The 13,199-nt window shown below is 37.9% G+C and overlaps 1 protein-coding gene across 5 annotated transcripts in view; it reads left to right on the top strand.

Moving 5' to 3' along the window:
- The window catches only part of ACACA (acetyl-CoA carboxylase alpha), a 279,134-nt gene that overhangs the window by 159,463 nt on the left and 106,472 nt on the right, over positions 1-13,199 (top strand). For all 5 annotated transcript variants that reach the window (XM_029929349.1, XM_029929353.1, XM_029929351.1 and 2 more), the window contains 5 exons: positions 316-459; positions 1,244-1,340; positions 2,263-2,370; positions 6,618-6,674; positions 6,907-6,951. In XM_029929349.1, the coding sequence (XP_029785209.1) occupies positions 316-459; positions 1,244-1,340; positions 2,263-2,370; positions 6,618-6,674; positions 6,907-6,951 (451 nt within the window). The remainder of the gene's footprint in view (positions 1-315; positions 460-1,243; positions 1,341-2,262; positions 2,371-6,617; positions 6,675-6,906; positions 6,952-13,199) is intronic.

The raw sequence follows: 13,199 nt of genomic DNA on the forward strand, positions 1-13,199 counted from the left end.
CCCCATGTGCTATTCATTCATCAGACATGCCATGGCATACTTATATTAAAACCGCTACATAGTTCCTCACTATCCTTAGATTTTTATTTGGAGAAAATTTGGGGTGCTAAAAATAGCTTGTGTGGGGTAAAATTGAAATTAAAGGCTTAATGTGAGTCCATCAAGCCAGTCTTGTCCACAGTGGGTCAAAAACCAAATCTGCTCTGCAACCCGACCCTACCTCAGAGTTTTCTCTTGCTCCTTTTCTCTATTGTTATTCTCCCAATCCTGCTCCTAACTTCGTTGTCTAATGCACTTGATTGAATTACCATTTAGAATGTCCTTCTCCTCCAACCTCAACCACTATGGCATGACTCACGTAGCTAGTGTCAGTGATGTGCTGCTGGATAACTCGTTCACTCCACCATGTCAGCGGATGGGTGGCATGGTCTCTTTTCGGACTTTCGAAGATTTTGTCAGGTAAGACACTGTGGAACTGTATCTGTGTAAAGGGAGCCATGGGCATCTCTGTTTTTGGGTCTCTGATTTCTGCCAAATGAATAAAGGCCACCAGAATAGCCATGAGCCAGCTAAAGAGATATAGCCCTTGCTGTATATGTCCTTGGAGAGGTATATGTTCTTCCATTTCTGCCTCTTACTCAGACTCTACAAGCCTCTACTTGTTATATGAGCCTGGTCAGAAAAAAAGAAACAAACAAAAACCATCTTTTCCTTAGGAGCTAACAGAAGAAGCTGTCTGCTCTGTGATGAGTGAAATGTCAGGAGAAATTAAACACAACACCAGAGTGAGCCCCACCAGAGACGATACATCTTTTGATTAAATGCATTCAGCATCTATCTCTTGATGTATACTGATGCATTACCCTAGGGGGAAGGGTAATTACATTGGTCTGTCACTGCTCCAGTCCCAGGCTCTTTCTGTTACTTTAAGACCGATGATGACAGCGATGCTCATAGCTTACATATGGAAAAAACAAAAAAGCTGTACAGCATTCTTTTTTTAAAAGAAAAAATATATATGGTTTATTAAAGGTTAAACAATCCATCCTCCTAATTTCTGTCACTTGGTGAAATTTTGCATGTCACCTCTAGCCACTGGTGATCCTATTCCATTGACTATTGAGCACAGAGTAAGATAGATTCTTCTTGTGGACTAGGCTGGCAGTGGCAGCGTTAGTTTCCTGCCACTTAGGTTTTCTGCCACGTGGGTTTTCATGGCGGGTGTTTCTCTGGTATTTTTCAGGATCTTTGATGAAGTGATGGGCTGCTTCTGTGATTCCCCACCCCAAAGCCCCACGTTCCCTGAGGCAGGTCACACATCTCTGTACGATGAAGACAAGGTATAGTGTTCCCTTTGAGAGACTGCTTTGTTACTTCAGACACAGGACTTACAGTGTATGTTATCTTTCTGGCTTTGGAACATTATAGGGAATAATTCATCTTTTTACCCTACTTTGTATTATTTAATTGTATATGCCTCATCAAAATATTTTGGGGAACAAATGGAATATAAATTCTAATCTTAAAAAAACCCCAAACTTTATTACTCTTGGGATCCATCGTGTGAATAGCAAGTGGACTCAGCTATATCCTTTGCAGCTGCCTCTGAGTCTCTGAATGCTGTTTTCAAGACTTGAGCTGTGGTTGCTTTAATTCTTAGTGATGGCTTTTATATTTGCAGAACGGTGCTATCATAGTATTGAGGGAATGGTAAACTTTAGATAGCAGGGGGGAAATAGGCATTTTGTTTAAAACTTTGTCCTTTTATTAAATCCCTTCTTTTCATTTCACAGTAAACAGATAATTCTGTTTTTTCCTGATGAGGTGATTTTCCCATGGTTTGATACTTGCACTGTTTGATAAATTGTTAGGAAATATGTGAGAATATGTTCAGATGGCTTCTTCCACTCGTTTTTCTTCACGTTCTGTGAAGAAACGTGACAAATGGTTTCATTCCCATTTTATTGGTGAAAAAGTTGACACAGTAGTCTTCAACGAGTTTATGTCAAATCAAGATTTGAGGCCACCTCTGGCTAATAACTTTGCTGCCTTATCTTTGAAAACTTAGGTGTTTTACTTTATTTAACCTCTGTTGTAGATGCTGGCCAGTGGTTTCAGTTTGCTTATTCATACTAATGGGCAAACCAGAATGTCCTGTGAGGCGTATCTCTTTTTTAGGCATTCTACCAAGTACTGTAACTTCTCTCTGCCTCTATATTAACCAGCCTCCTAATTTGTTTCTCTTGTGTTTTTGAGTTATAGGTCCCCAGGGATGAACCAATTCACATTCTGAATGTGGCTATCAAGACTGACTGTGATATTGAGGATGACAGACTGGCAGCTATGTTCAGAGAGTTTACCCAACAAAATGTAGGTCCTCGCTTGGCTGGCAATTGATGGTGGCCACTTTCCCGCTGCTACATCCTACCCACCCTTTTATCACTGGCAATGGCTATGTCTTTTACGTAGTTCTGCCTGTAGGGGTGAAATTCCAAAGTGATTTGATAGTACATAAAGAATATCTTATGTCAAGAAATATAGACCTCACATATTCAGAATGTTTTTAAGGAAAGTAAGTTGTATTCCTAAATCTTTTTCAGAGCCCTGTCTTGAACTTCCATTCGCCTGCTGAATATTTTCCTTTGGTGACTGTACTCCACAAATCTAGGCCCAGATTCTTTGGAGTTTCCTTCTATATCCTTGCCTTCTGTCCCTTGAAAGTATCATTTATACTTCCATCCTCCTTTCAGTTCTGTGTCACTTGGATATCTTATGTTGACATCAAACTTCATAGTTTAAACCTAAATTCCCATCATTTTCCTTCAGCTCTTATGACTCCCCCAAGTACACCCCCAAAAAAAACAAGACAAATCCAAGTAACCAAACCCTTTACCCCTAGTTTTTCGGAAATCATTGACTTCTTCCTTTCCTTGCCATTCTGTTAATCTACTCCTCTACCCACAATCTGTACTTGTTTATTTCCAGCTAGTCTGACATCAGGATCTCTGAGGTTTTTTCTTTACCGTGTCTCTTACCCTTTCTTTCTTAGTTTTTAAATTCTCACTGTCACCATTCTAGTGAAAACTCTTACCTCCCATCTGAGGCATGGCAACAGGTTTCCTAGTGGTCTATCTCTGTTCCCCTTGTTCTCCCCCCAGCTTCGGTTCTGTTCCCTTCCACAAAGTTAAGTGTCCAAAATGCCCCCTTACCAATGTATTTTCCCACTCAGCAATGGTTCTCTTACCCTCAAGATACGTCCGTAACTTGATATTTAACATTATCCTATTAACAAAGGCTCACAATCTAGCTTCTGCTGCTCATAAGTCTTTGTCTCATTTACCCTTGTTTATTTCATCTCTTCTATGGCCCTCACCGGGAAGGTTTTCTACTCATACTAACATCCTTCCAATCTTTCTCTCTCCCCTTCCTTCCTTTCCTCCCTCCCAAAATCCCTTCCTCCTTCCTGCCTTCTGGCTATTTTAAGAGCTGTCTCAAATTTCACCTGTTTCATGAGGCCTTCTATGAGTAGCCCTCACTAAAATGTACTTTTTCTTCCTTGCATTTCTAATTGGTCATCATACATTTATTAGCAGTAATGACACTTTTTATTTATAAAGAGCTTCTATGTAAACTTTTTTATTTGTCCCTTATCACAATTTCATGGAGTGGATTAGTCAGGAATTATTCTATCTATTGTACATGTGGGGAAAAGTTCAAGCTCAAGTAGATTAAGGCCCCTTGATCACCCACTGGTAGATGATATAGCAAAAACTAGAATTTAAGGCTTGTGATACCAGCTTTAGGGGTCACAGATCTAGGTGCTTTAGTAAATAATACATTCTTAACCCTGAAGATGCTTATAGTCTGATTGGAGGGAACAGTTAGACATGCTCAAGTAATAATCTGCAGTTATATTTCACTGTGACATGTGATAGATGCCAAAGCGCCTCTCTTCAGCTGCCCTTAATGACAAAAGGAAAGCACCTAATTCATACTACTTCTTATAGAGAATGAGCTCAGTAGATGTTTTTTAATTTTTAATTTAGCAATATAAGCAACTAGTGCCCTAGGCATTCACATCATGTAATGCTGATGATAGATACTTAGGAAAAGATGGTAACTTTACGTTTCAGCTGAGTCTTTAAAATCCATTATACTCTCACAGCACACAAACTGACTGTGAGATTATGGTGGCCAACATGAGGAAAAGGTAGTTTCAGAGAAGTGAAGGTACGGGACATGCTTGGGAGTTTTTCTTTAGAAGAGATTTACCTTCTTTCTTGACCTGGACTGGTGACCTCATAAAATTACCTGAGACCAGTGACCAAGGTAACCTTAGCTGCAGGAGACCTACTGTTGTATGTGGCTGCTGACTCTGCTGCTTGATGAAATAATCTATGACCGTTTCTCCCCAGGTTTTGAGGCACTAATTGCCTATATTTGATTGTTTTGACCTCAACTTTAGGCATTTTATTACCCTCAAATCCAAGTCTTATATATCATCACACATTGATTTAAAGAAGCAGTTTCTTTATTTTATTTTTACTACATATAGTTGTAACATTAACTGGCAATAGGAAATTGCCTTTTTCCTTTACTGAACTTGTAAACTGAGGCACAGAGAAATCCAGCATCTTTGTCTATGGGCTTTCTGAAAGGCTAAGGTCATGCTGTGCTGACATTCTAAGCCTAGAGAAGCTATTGACTGTATCAGGTACTGTTACAGTACCTGGAATATTTGACATTTTCACTTCCTTGTTTTAAAAAAAAAAACAAAAACAAAAGGCTGGAAAAGCAATTAAAAAAACCTGAAATGATAACTAGTTTTGTTTTTCACTTCATGATCATGCTCCTAGCAGTTTAGAAAAAGTTTTTTTTTTAAGCACACATTAAACTATCAAATAGGTTGATCCAAATTGTCCAAATAATCTTCTAGTCCCAGCATGTCTTTTTTCTCTCATAGAAATTAGGATCATATATTTGTAAATGACTTGTGGAGGAGATTGAAGCAGTCGGTGTAAATGGAGTTTCTCCAGGTGCTGACGCCTAATCGCTGGGTAATAGCTGTGGACTTGCTGTGAGACCCGCATTATTACAATGTAATCAGAATCCTGTTGCTCTGCTGTTATTGTCAGCCACTTGTGGAATTTTAAAAGCAATAACAATTTTGATTTTAAATCATGGCATTATTAAAGTTATTTTCTTCCCTTGCCAGAACATAGCTATTGATGCTTGTCTTTGAAGGACTTGGCTGTAGTGGAATTCTTTGTTGGTGCTGGAAAAAACATTCCGTTTCCTAGGCCTGCTTAAAGACTGATAACCACTGCAGCCCCCACTCCTATCTGTTCTTCTAAAACAGTTTTTTCTTACTGCAGTATCAATACTGGGTTATTTACACTAACAGGTATGATGCCAGTACAGATCCTTTTTAAATGTTATTAAGCCAGTTAATTCATGTTTGGCCTGGGGATTTATTATTAGAAAATTAATTTTTCCAGTTATCTGTTGTTTATGCTGTTAGTTAATTTTATTACTAAGCAGTGCCATAGTAGAAATGGAGAAGTAGGAGAAAATGGCTCAGGCATGTGCCTATTCATAAGGGGAAGCTAATTTGGATTTTAAAAATACATAGTATCATGAAAGTTAAGAATTGGCTTATTAACATAGCTCTTGGTTCGAGTTACAGCAAGGAATGTGATCAAACCAAAGTATGAATATAGTTTGTGAAAATCCACATTTTTTTTTCTATTTGTATTATTTATATATCCTCTCAGGGCGTTCAACTAGTGGGATTGCCATGTAGCCCCTCTTTGTTAGGGACCTTTAAAAGCATGTCCCTTACTTAATTCATTAACCTGTCTTTGTCTTTACTTTTGAGATAAGTAAGCGGTATGCTATAGACAAAGGCTTAGATCCAAAGGCCCAAGACTCATATGAGAGTCTGTTTTGAAACTGCTGGGGTCTGTTGCCTTCTAATATGCTGCTCGCCTATAGCAAGTGGAGATGTAAATAACCACTAAATTTAAAAGCCTGTGAAACGTTGCTTTTGCTAATTTTTAAAGAGAATCTTTTTAAAAAATACCTTCAGGTAAAATAGGGGGGAAATGTTTTAGAAGAGCTGGAAAGGTCAAAACTTATTCTGCTGAATTCTAGGAATGCAGTATCTAATAATAGGTAGTATCTGTAAGTAACAGTGTAGCACCTGAATTTTCTGTTATGGAAATCTCTTCTTTTCCCTTTGCCTGATTACATTAACTTCTGTGTCAGTATGAATCTTCACATTTGAATACAGGCCCACTAATGTGATTTTTAGGAAGCAGAAATTGTGTTAAGGTCCATCTTGACTGACATAAATCAGTCCTTAGAGAATTTAGGTGACTACATGTGATCCTTCTCCACAGAGTTCTCCTTCAGTTTTGTCCAGATCAATATATGAAACTTATTCCATTGGAGCCATGTTGAGATTTGTTTATTTGCAAGTTTAAAGGTACTGAGGCAAGATGTAGATACCCAAAAAAAGGGTACTTGCCCTATTAGAGCTTTCTGAAGACTACATGGGGTAAAACTCAGGACGAATGGAGATCTCATTTATCTTCTGTTTACATGTTTGTTAATAGAAAGCTACCCTGGTTGAGCATGGGATACGGCGCCTTACTTTCCTGGTCGCACAAAAGGTACTGGCACGTGAGTGATACCCTCCGCGATACGTCTTATGCTGCTGCTAGAACTTTTAAAAATAAAATATGGAATTATAATCACTTATTTCTTGTAGAATCTAGTAACTATTTTCTATAAATTTAATCAAGAAAAAGATATTAACTCATCACCCTTTACTTAATTCATCTTTAATTTTATTATTAATTGCCAGCTTCTGTTTTTTCTTCTTTTCCGTCTTTCATTTGAAAGGATTTCAGAAAACAGGTCAACTATGAGGTGGATCAGAGATTTCATGTAAGTAAAAGGAACCACAATGAAAGATTACTTACCGTATTATCTACTTGACACCAATTATTTAAATATAGAGTATGTGTGAGTTATTTAGAAGGGCTGGACTGATGTTTGGTTCGTCTTTTAGAAAGTGTTAAAATGAATCTTCTAGTTCTTCTTTAGTGTTCCAGGTAAAGTGTTTTTTTTTTTAACCCTATAATGGATTCTCAGTATAACTCTGAGAAATAGTTAAGAATGAACACAAGTGTTTATCCAGATGACTAAGAAAGAAGTGGGAACTAACTACTAATCTCTTCTGTGCAGAGTGAGTGTAGGGACTCAGTAAGCAAGAACTGCTGATTGTATGTTGGGGTTTTGGCTTCTACCAAAGTTGAATTCAGGTTCTATTATTGAGAATTCTCAATTCTGAAAACCAATCATTTATTATTTAAAATGTCTTAGAAGAACCCAAGTTGGTGTTTTGTCTTAGGTTAATTCTAGGGGCGGGAAATAAATAAAATTAGGCATTAAATTGCTTCTTCTCCCATTTAACTGAATTAACTGTTAATATTTATGAGATTAAAAATTTTGTTGAAAACAGAACTAAATTAATAGCAGGCCATCCAAACTATGGTATACTCATACTCATACCCATTGTAATGATGGTAGTAAGGTCAAAAATCCAGTTTGCAATCAAGGTGTTATTGTCTAACATGGCGGATTATTGTTTTCATATTTCCTTAAAAATTTATTTTACTGTAGCTAAATAAGATTCCAGAAGACATTAGGAAGTCTTAATTTTCCTGATAAGAACTTTATTTGGGGGGCACCTGGGTGACTTAGTCAGTTAAGTGACCCACTCTTGGTTTTGGCTCAGGTTATGATCTTATGGTGTGTGGATTCAGGCTCCACACCTGGCAGCTTGGAGTCTGCTTGGGATTCTCTTTCTCTCTCTCTCTCTCTCTGCCTCTCCCCCATTTATGCTGTCTCTCTCTCTCATAAATAAATAAACCTTTAAAAAAAAAAAAGAATTTCAGTGTACCTAGGTGGCTCAGTCGGTTAAGTGTCCAACCTCAGCTCAGGTCATGATCTCATGGTTCATGAGTCAAGCCCCATGTCAGCTCAGAGCCTGGAGCCTGCTTTGTATTCTGTGTCTCCCTCTCTCTCTCTCTGCCCTTCCCCTACTCACACTCTGTCTCACTCAAAAATAAATAAAACATTAAAACATTTAACAAATTTTTTTGTTTTAACAATTAAGTTAGTTTTCAAGCACTGTTCATTTGTAATAATGAAAATAGAATTTGGGTTCTGGAAAGGACTTTCTAGATTCAAGGACCTATGTGTGACTGCTTTTATTGCCCTTTGTTTCTTGGGTCTGTAGCACTTGACATTTTGTTTTCCTTCTCACAGTTCACCTTGTTGGTCTAGTCTACAGAGAAACAAGACAGACTACCCTCAAGCTAAAGAGCTAAGATTATTTGAAATTCTTTAGGAAATGTTGTGGACTTCACAACTCCCCTGTGTTATTGATGTCAGGAAATCAAGCAGAGTGCAGATATATATCAATCAATAACTTCAGATAGGAAACGAGAGGCAGTGCAGAAGTATGAGGAGCTTAAAGAGAACCCTGGGGCTTTAGGAAGAAAAATCAAAAGCTTAGAGAATAAAATTGATATTTGGGATAGAATATGGAAGCCCATGAATAAATAGGATGACTGTTAACTGCTGATCTGAACTAAGGTAGACATGCCAGAGCCAAGCCCTGGATTTGAGAAGAGTTCTTAAGTTTTAATGTGATATTTCATTTCCCACCGACTTTGGGATAATATAATATTCTGGGGAATAATAGTGAACTTGTAAAATTATTTTCCTTTTCCCTAATAATTCAGATGGAGTCTTGATGTCTATAGCACAGTAACTGGTTTCCTATAATAAGCATTCCACAATGGATTAAAACTCCCCACTAAAATTTTTAAAAAGCCAAAGTGATTAATATCCATGGGCATTATTTTTCTTTCCTTTTTTTTTTTTAACATTTTTAAAAAATATATTTTGAGAGAGACTATGAGCAGGGGAGGAACAGAGAGCATGGGGAGAATTCAAAGCAGGCTCCGTACTGTCAGTGCAGAGGCTGATATAGGGCTTGAATTCACGAACCACGAGATCATTACCTGAGCTGAAGTCAGATGCTTAACTAACTAAGCTTCCCAGGTGCCCCAGTGGGCATTATTTTTCTTTTGTGCTTTCTTACCTCTGAATCATTATCATCTCCTAGAGTGTATCTACAGCTTTAAAACATATTTTTTTGTTCTCCAGCCATCCAATAGGTTGAATAGGGACACATATAGGCAAAGTCTTCCAGGAAATGAGCCCAGCAGCTGGTCTTCCCCAGGGGTCATTGTCCAGTTCCTATTTATAGTGGCATTAAGTGAGAAATCAGTTAAATTATCAAGTGACTTGTCATGAGTATAGGGAAGGTTTCTTTAGGACATAGAGAACATTAAGGTTTAGTGTGGACTGGATTTTCTCTGAATAACTGAATGGCACAGAGTTGGGGTGTTTTTATGTGAGACTCCTTAGAAATGATTAGTGGTTATGCAGGGGGCAAGGGCAACTATTACTGAGTTCCGTCCAGGATCTACAATAGCCAGGAAGCCTTGGCAGGAGTTGTACAAATCCAGGGCTCACTGTCCTGGTACTACTCTGAGTTCCTCTGCTGGTGGTAGCTTGCCATTCATGGAGGACGCTTAGCCTCTGTCATGTCATCTGATGTGTGCCTGCCCCATAGTTAGTGTAGTGTGAAAAAGAGGAAGCTTTCCGGCAGTGTTAGAGATGAATCCCTTGATCTCTCTGGCTTTTTGGTAATCCACTGTGATGTATGCAGCCTCCCCTGTTCTACACTGTGAAATCCCTATATTACTGAAGAGAAAATGTGCACATGAAGGGGCAAGGAGAGGAGGAAGGTTACCAAGTCTGTTCAAGAACAACATTGGCTAGTGTGGAATGAAGCAGCTGTGCCGTTGTTATATGGTCCTCATCTCTCATGCTGTTTCAGAACCAAAACAAGGCAAATGAGGTAAAGGTTCCTAGAGAGTGTATATATTGTTAGGTGCTTATTCAGATGCTAGTGAAGACTATAAGCATTTCCAAAATTTTGTTGTCTATCACCACAGTCCCCAGAGAGCCGAGCCCTGGAATGCCTGCTACTGCCTTAGTCTCTTAGAGAATCACTTAGAACATGTAGCCTGCTCCTCTGAGCTGGCAGTATCCACCAGCACTGAGGAGTCTTGATACTGAGGCTGTTTCCTTGGCCATCTAATCAAATCAAGTGCTTGAATAACTCTTAACATTGATATTTAAACAAAGTTTGAGCAGAAACAAACCCATCCTTATAAATATCTCCTTCCTGGGGCACCTGGGTGACTTAGTTGGTTAAGCATCTGATTTCAGCTCAGGTCATGATCTCACAGTCCGTGGGTTCGAGCCCCGCATCGGGCTCTGTGCTGACAGCTCAGAGCCTGGAGCCTGCTTCAGATTCTGTCTCCCTCTCTCTCTGCCCCTTCCCAGCTCACACTCACTTGCTCGCTCTCTCTCTCTCTGTCAAAAATAAAGTTTTCTTAAAAAACTTAAAAAAAATATCTCCTTCCTATTAAAAAAAAAATAAAAGCTTTAAAAGCAAAAGAATAGGGACTTTGAATTTCTGCAGCTATATCTGCGGCAGTTCTCCAGCTTTATATAGTATTTAAATTTCTTAGTTTCACTCTACATTTCAGATCTAGAATTCCAGAAAGTGTAGCAGTAGGAGCTGTTCTTGATTGGAGTGTAAGTATTAAGCTTTTTGAAGCTCTCCATATATTTCTAAGCAAAGTTTTGTTAAAGATATGGAAGTGTGAATTTTCCTAAAACTCCTATTTCTTCTGGTCCTTGGCAACCCAAACAAAAGCATTGGGTCCAAACACTGTGATAAATCAGCTTTACAGCATTGGTTCCAAGCATTGGTTCCAAACACTGTGATAAATCAGTTTTGCAGCTAAGTTTCCTTTTGCATCTTGTTTGTACAATTTTTCACAATTAAAAAAATTCTACTATAAATCACCTAGGTGATAGTTGTAGTTTTACCAATTTTATATGAGTGATTCTCAATTATTTAGGTCTGAAGGAAGGACCCACTATCAAAAATAGTTATCATGGTCGGGCGGCCTGGGTATCTCAGTCAGTTAAGCATCTGACTCCTGGTTTTGACTCAGGTCACGATCTCAGTTTCCTGAGTTCCAGCCCTGCATCAGGCTCTGCATTGACAGTACTGTGGAGCTTGCTTGGGATTCTCTCTCTCTCCTTCTCTCTCTCTTTCTCTGCCCCTCCCTGACTAATGCTGTCTCTGTGTCTCTCAAAATAAATAAACTTTAAAGAATGTTTAAAAATAGTTATCATTGTTAGTAGTTTATTTCTTTAAAAAATAGATATGCCAATTATATCTCAGTGAAGTTGGAAAAAATTGGTAGTTTCATTTGCTAGTGGATCAACTATTTTTCAGAAGGTTTGGTTTGGGTTTTTGTTTTAATTACAGTCTATATAATTATTTCTCAGCATGTTGAGGTAAAAGAGAATTGCACCAGCAAGTTTCCAATTTCTTCATCTCATTAGGTTTTTAACACGATTATTAGTATCATAATCAGCTATGATGTTTTCTGTTGCAGGTTTTCACATTCTCTGATTTGCAGGGTGTCTTGATTGGCTAATTTAAGCAAATTATTTTGATTGTCTTGATGATGGTTGGTTGATTAGAACACAGCAGGGGTATAATTTCTTCCTGAGAAATGTTGCATTCTTTTGGTTTTGGTACCAGAACACTAAGAGGGTTTTTCTCTATGTACATTCAATTATGATATTTGCCCATAACACTAGTAGAATGCCTGGAAAGCAATTACATTAGTGATGGAATAAGCATGAATGCTGTTAGTGAAAAAATTGGAAGTCTCAGGATGAGGTAGGGTGAAGGAATTGACTACAACTGGAGGACCAGACCTCTGCTTTTCTTCTCTGTGTTTTCTGTGTTTCTGTGATTTTTTGAGCACTGAAGGAAATGACTTGCTGTAAAAGTCTTCAGAACTTGTCTCTCTTTCCAAGAACCTCTCAGTAATCCTGGTTTCTCATCGCACACAACTTCTGGCCATCTACTGACTTGAATGCTTCACACTTAAATTGAAGACCCCACTGTGGAGCTAAAAATTTGCTCCAAAGTTATCTTTAAAAAAAAGTTTATATAATCTCATCACACTTTTTCTTAGCTAAAGTTAATGAAAGTGGTTTTTCCAATTTTGATAAGTCTTTGAACATCCCTGCCAAGAATCAGTTCTCTTTTGTTATTTGTTGTGAAGATATTTCCATTCAGGATTGTTTGCTTTCCATGCCTTTTGGTTACTACAATTTTTCATAATTGGCTGAGTGGTAAAGACAGCCTTTTTTAGGTTACTATTGTGATGTTTTTGAAGGAAAATGATTTTGATTCTGCATATATACACACTATGCTAAATAAATATATTTTAATTAATTAATAGTTCTGGCAGAATAGAAGGGTATATGCTTAAAAGATCGTATTATCACTTACCTTGACTCTTCTTTCAGAAAATTTCATGAAAGGACTTTTTATTACCTTTCCTTTTTTGACCTAGGTTGCTTTTTTAGCTAATGCTCTGAAAGCCATACCTCTCAAGAATAAAATCAAAACTAGGCTATATAAAGCCATGAGCATGAAATCTACTGACAACTCAGCTGAACATCTTCCTGCTTAACCTTGAAGTCATCCGCATGTTCTTCACTATCATTCAAGGGAATTATTTAGAACAAAATGTCATCAGTAAAAGATCAGCGCTGTGTAAAACCCACTTTCAAAGGGCTTTTAAAGACCCAGGCCTGAACAAGGGATTTCCTGGGCTTGCTAAACAAGCTTCTAGAAACCTGTTAAATGCAGTTTTACAGTTAAAATGCCAAGGAAATATAAAAAAGATTTATTAACTGTGTAAGCTTTAGTTAAGGTAAGAGTGAGGTATAATACCTGTGGAAAGTATTCAAGAAGTTCTCTCAGTAAATTCAAGAACCACAAGTTTTCAGCGTGAGTTTGCTTTATTTTTTTCCTTTAAACTCTTAATTTCTGTGTTTATCTCAACAAAGAGAAATAGACTAGGGAACTTGGATTATAGAAAGGTAGTACCCTGTACTTGAGAGAAAGTGGTAGAAATGGAAGGGTATGGGCTCTGGTATTAGACTCAGGT

This window comes from Suricata suricatta, chromosome 17 (genome assembly GCF_006229205.1).
Source record: "Suricata suricatta isolate VVHF042 chromosome 17, meerkat_22Aug2017_6uvM2_HiC, whole genome shotgun sequence".
Lineage (NCBI taxonomy): Eukaryota > Metazoa > Chordata > Mammalia > Carnivora > Herpestidae > Suricata > Suricata suricatta.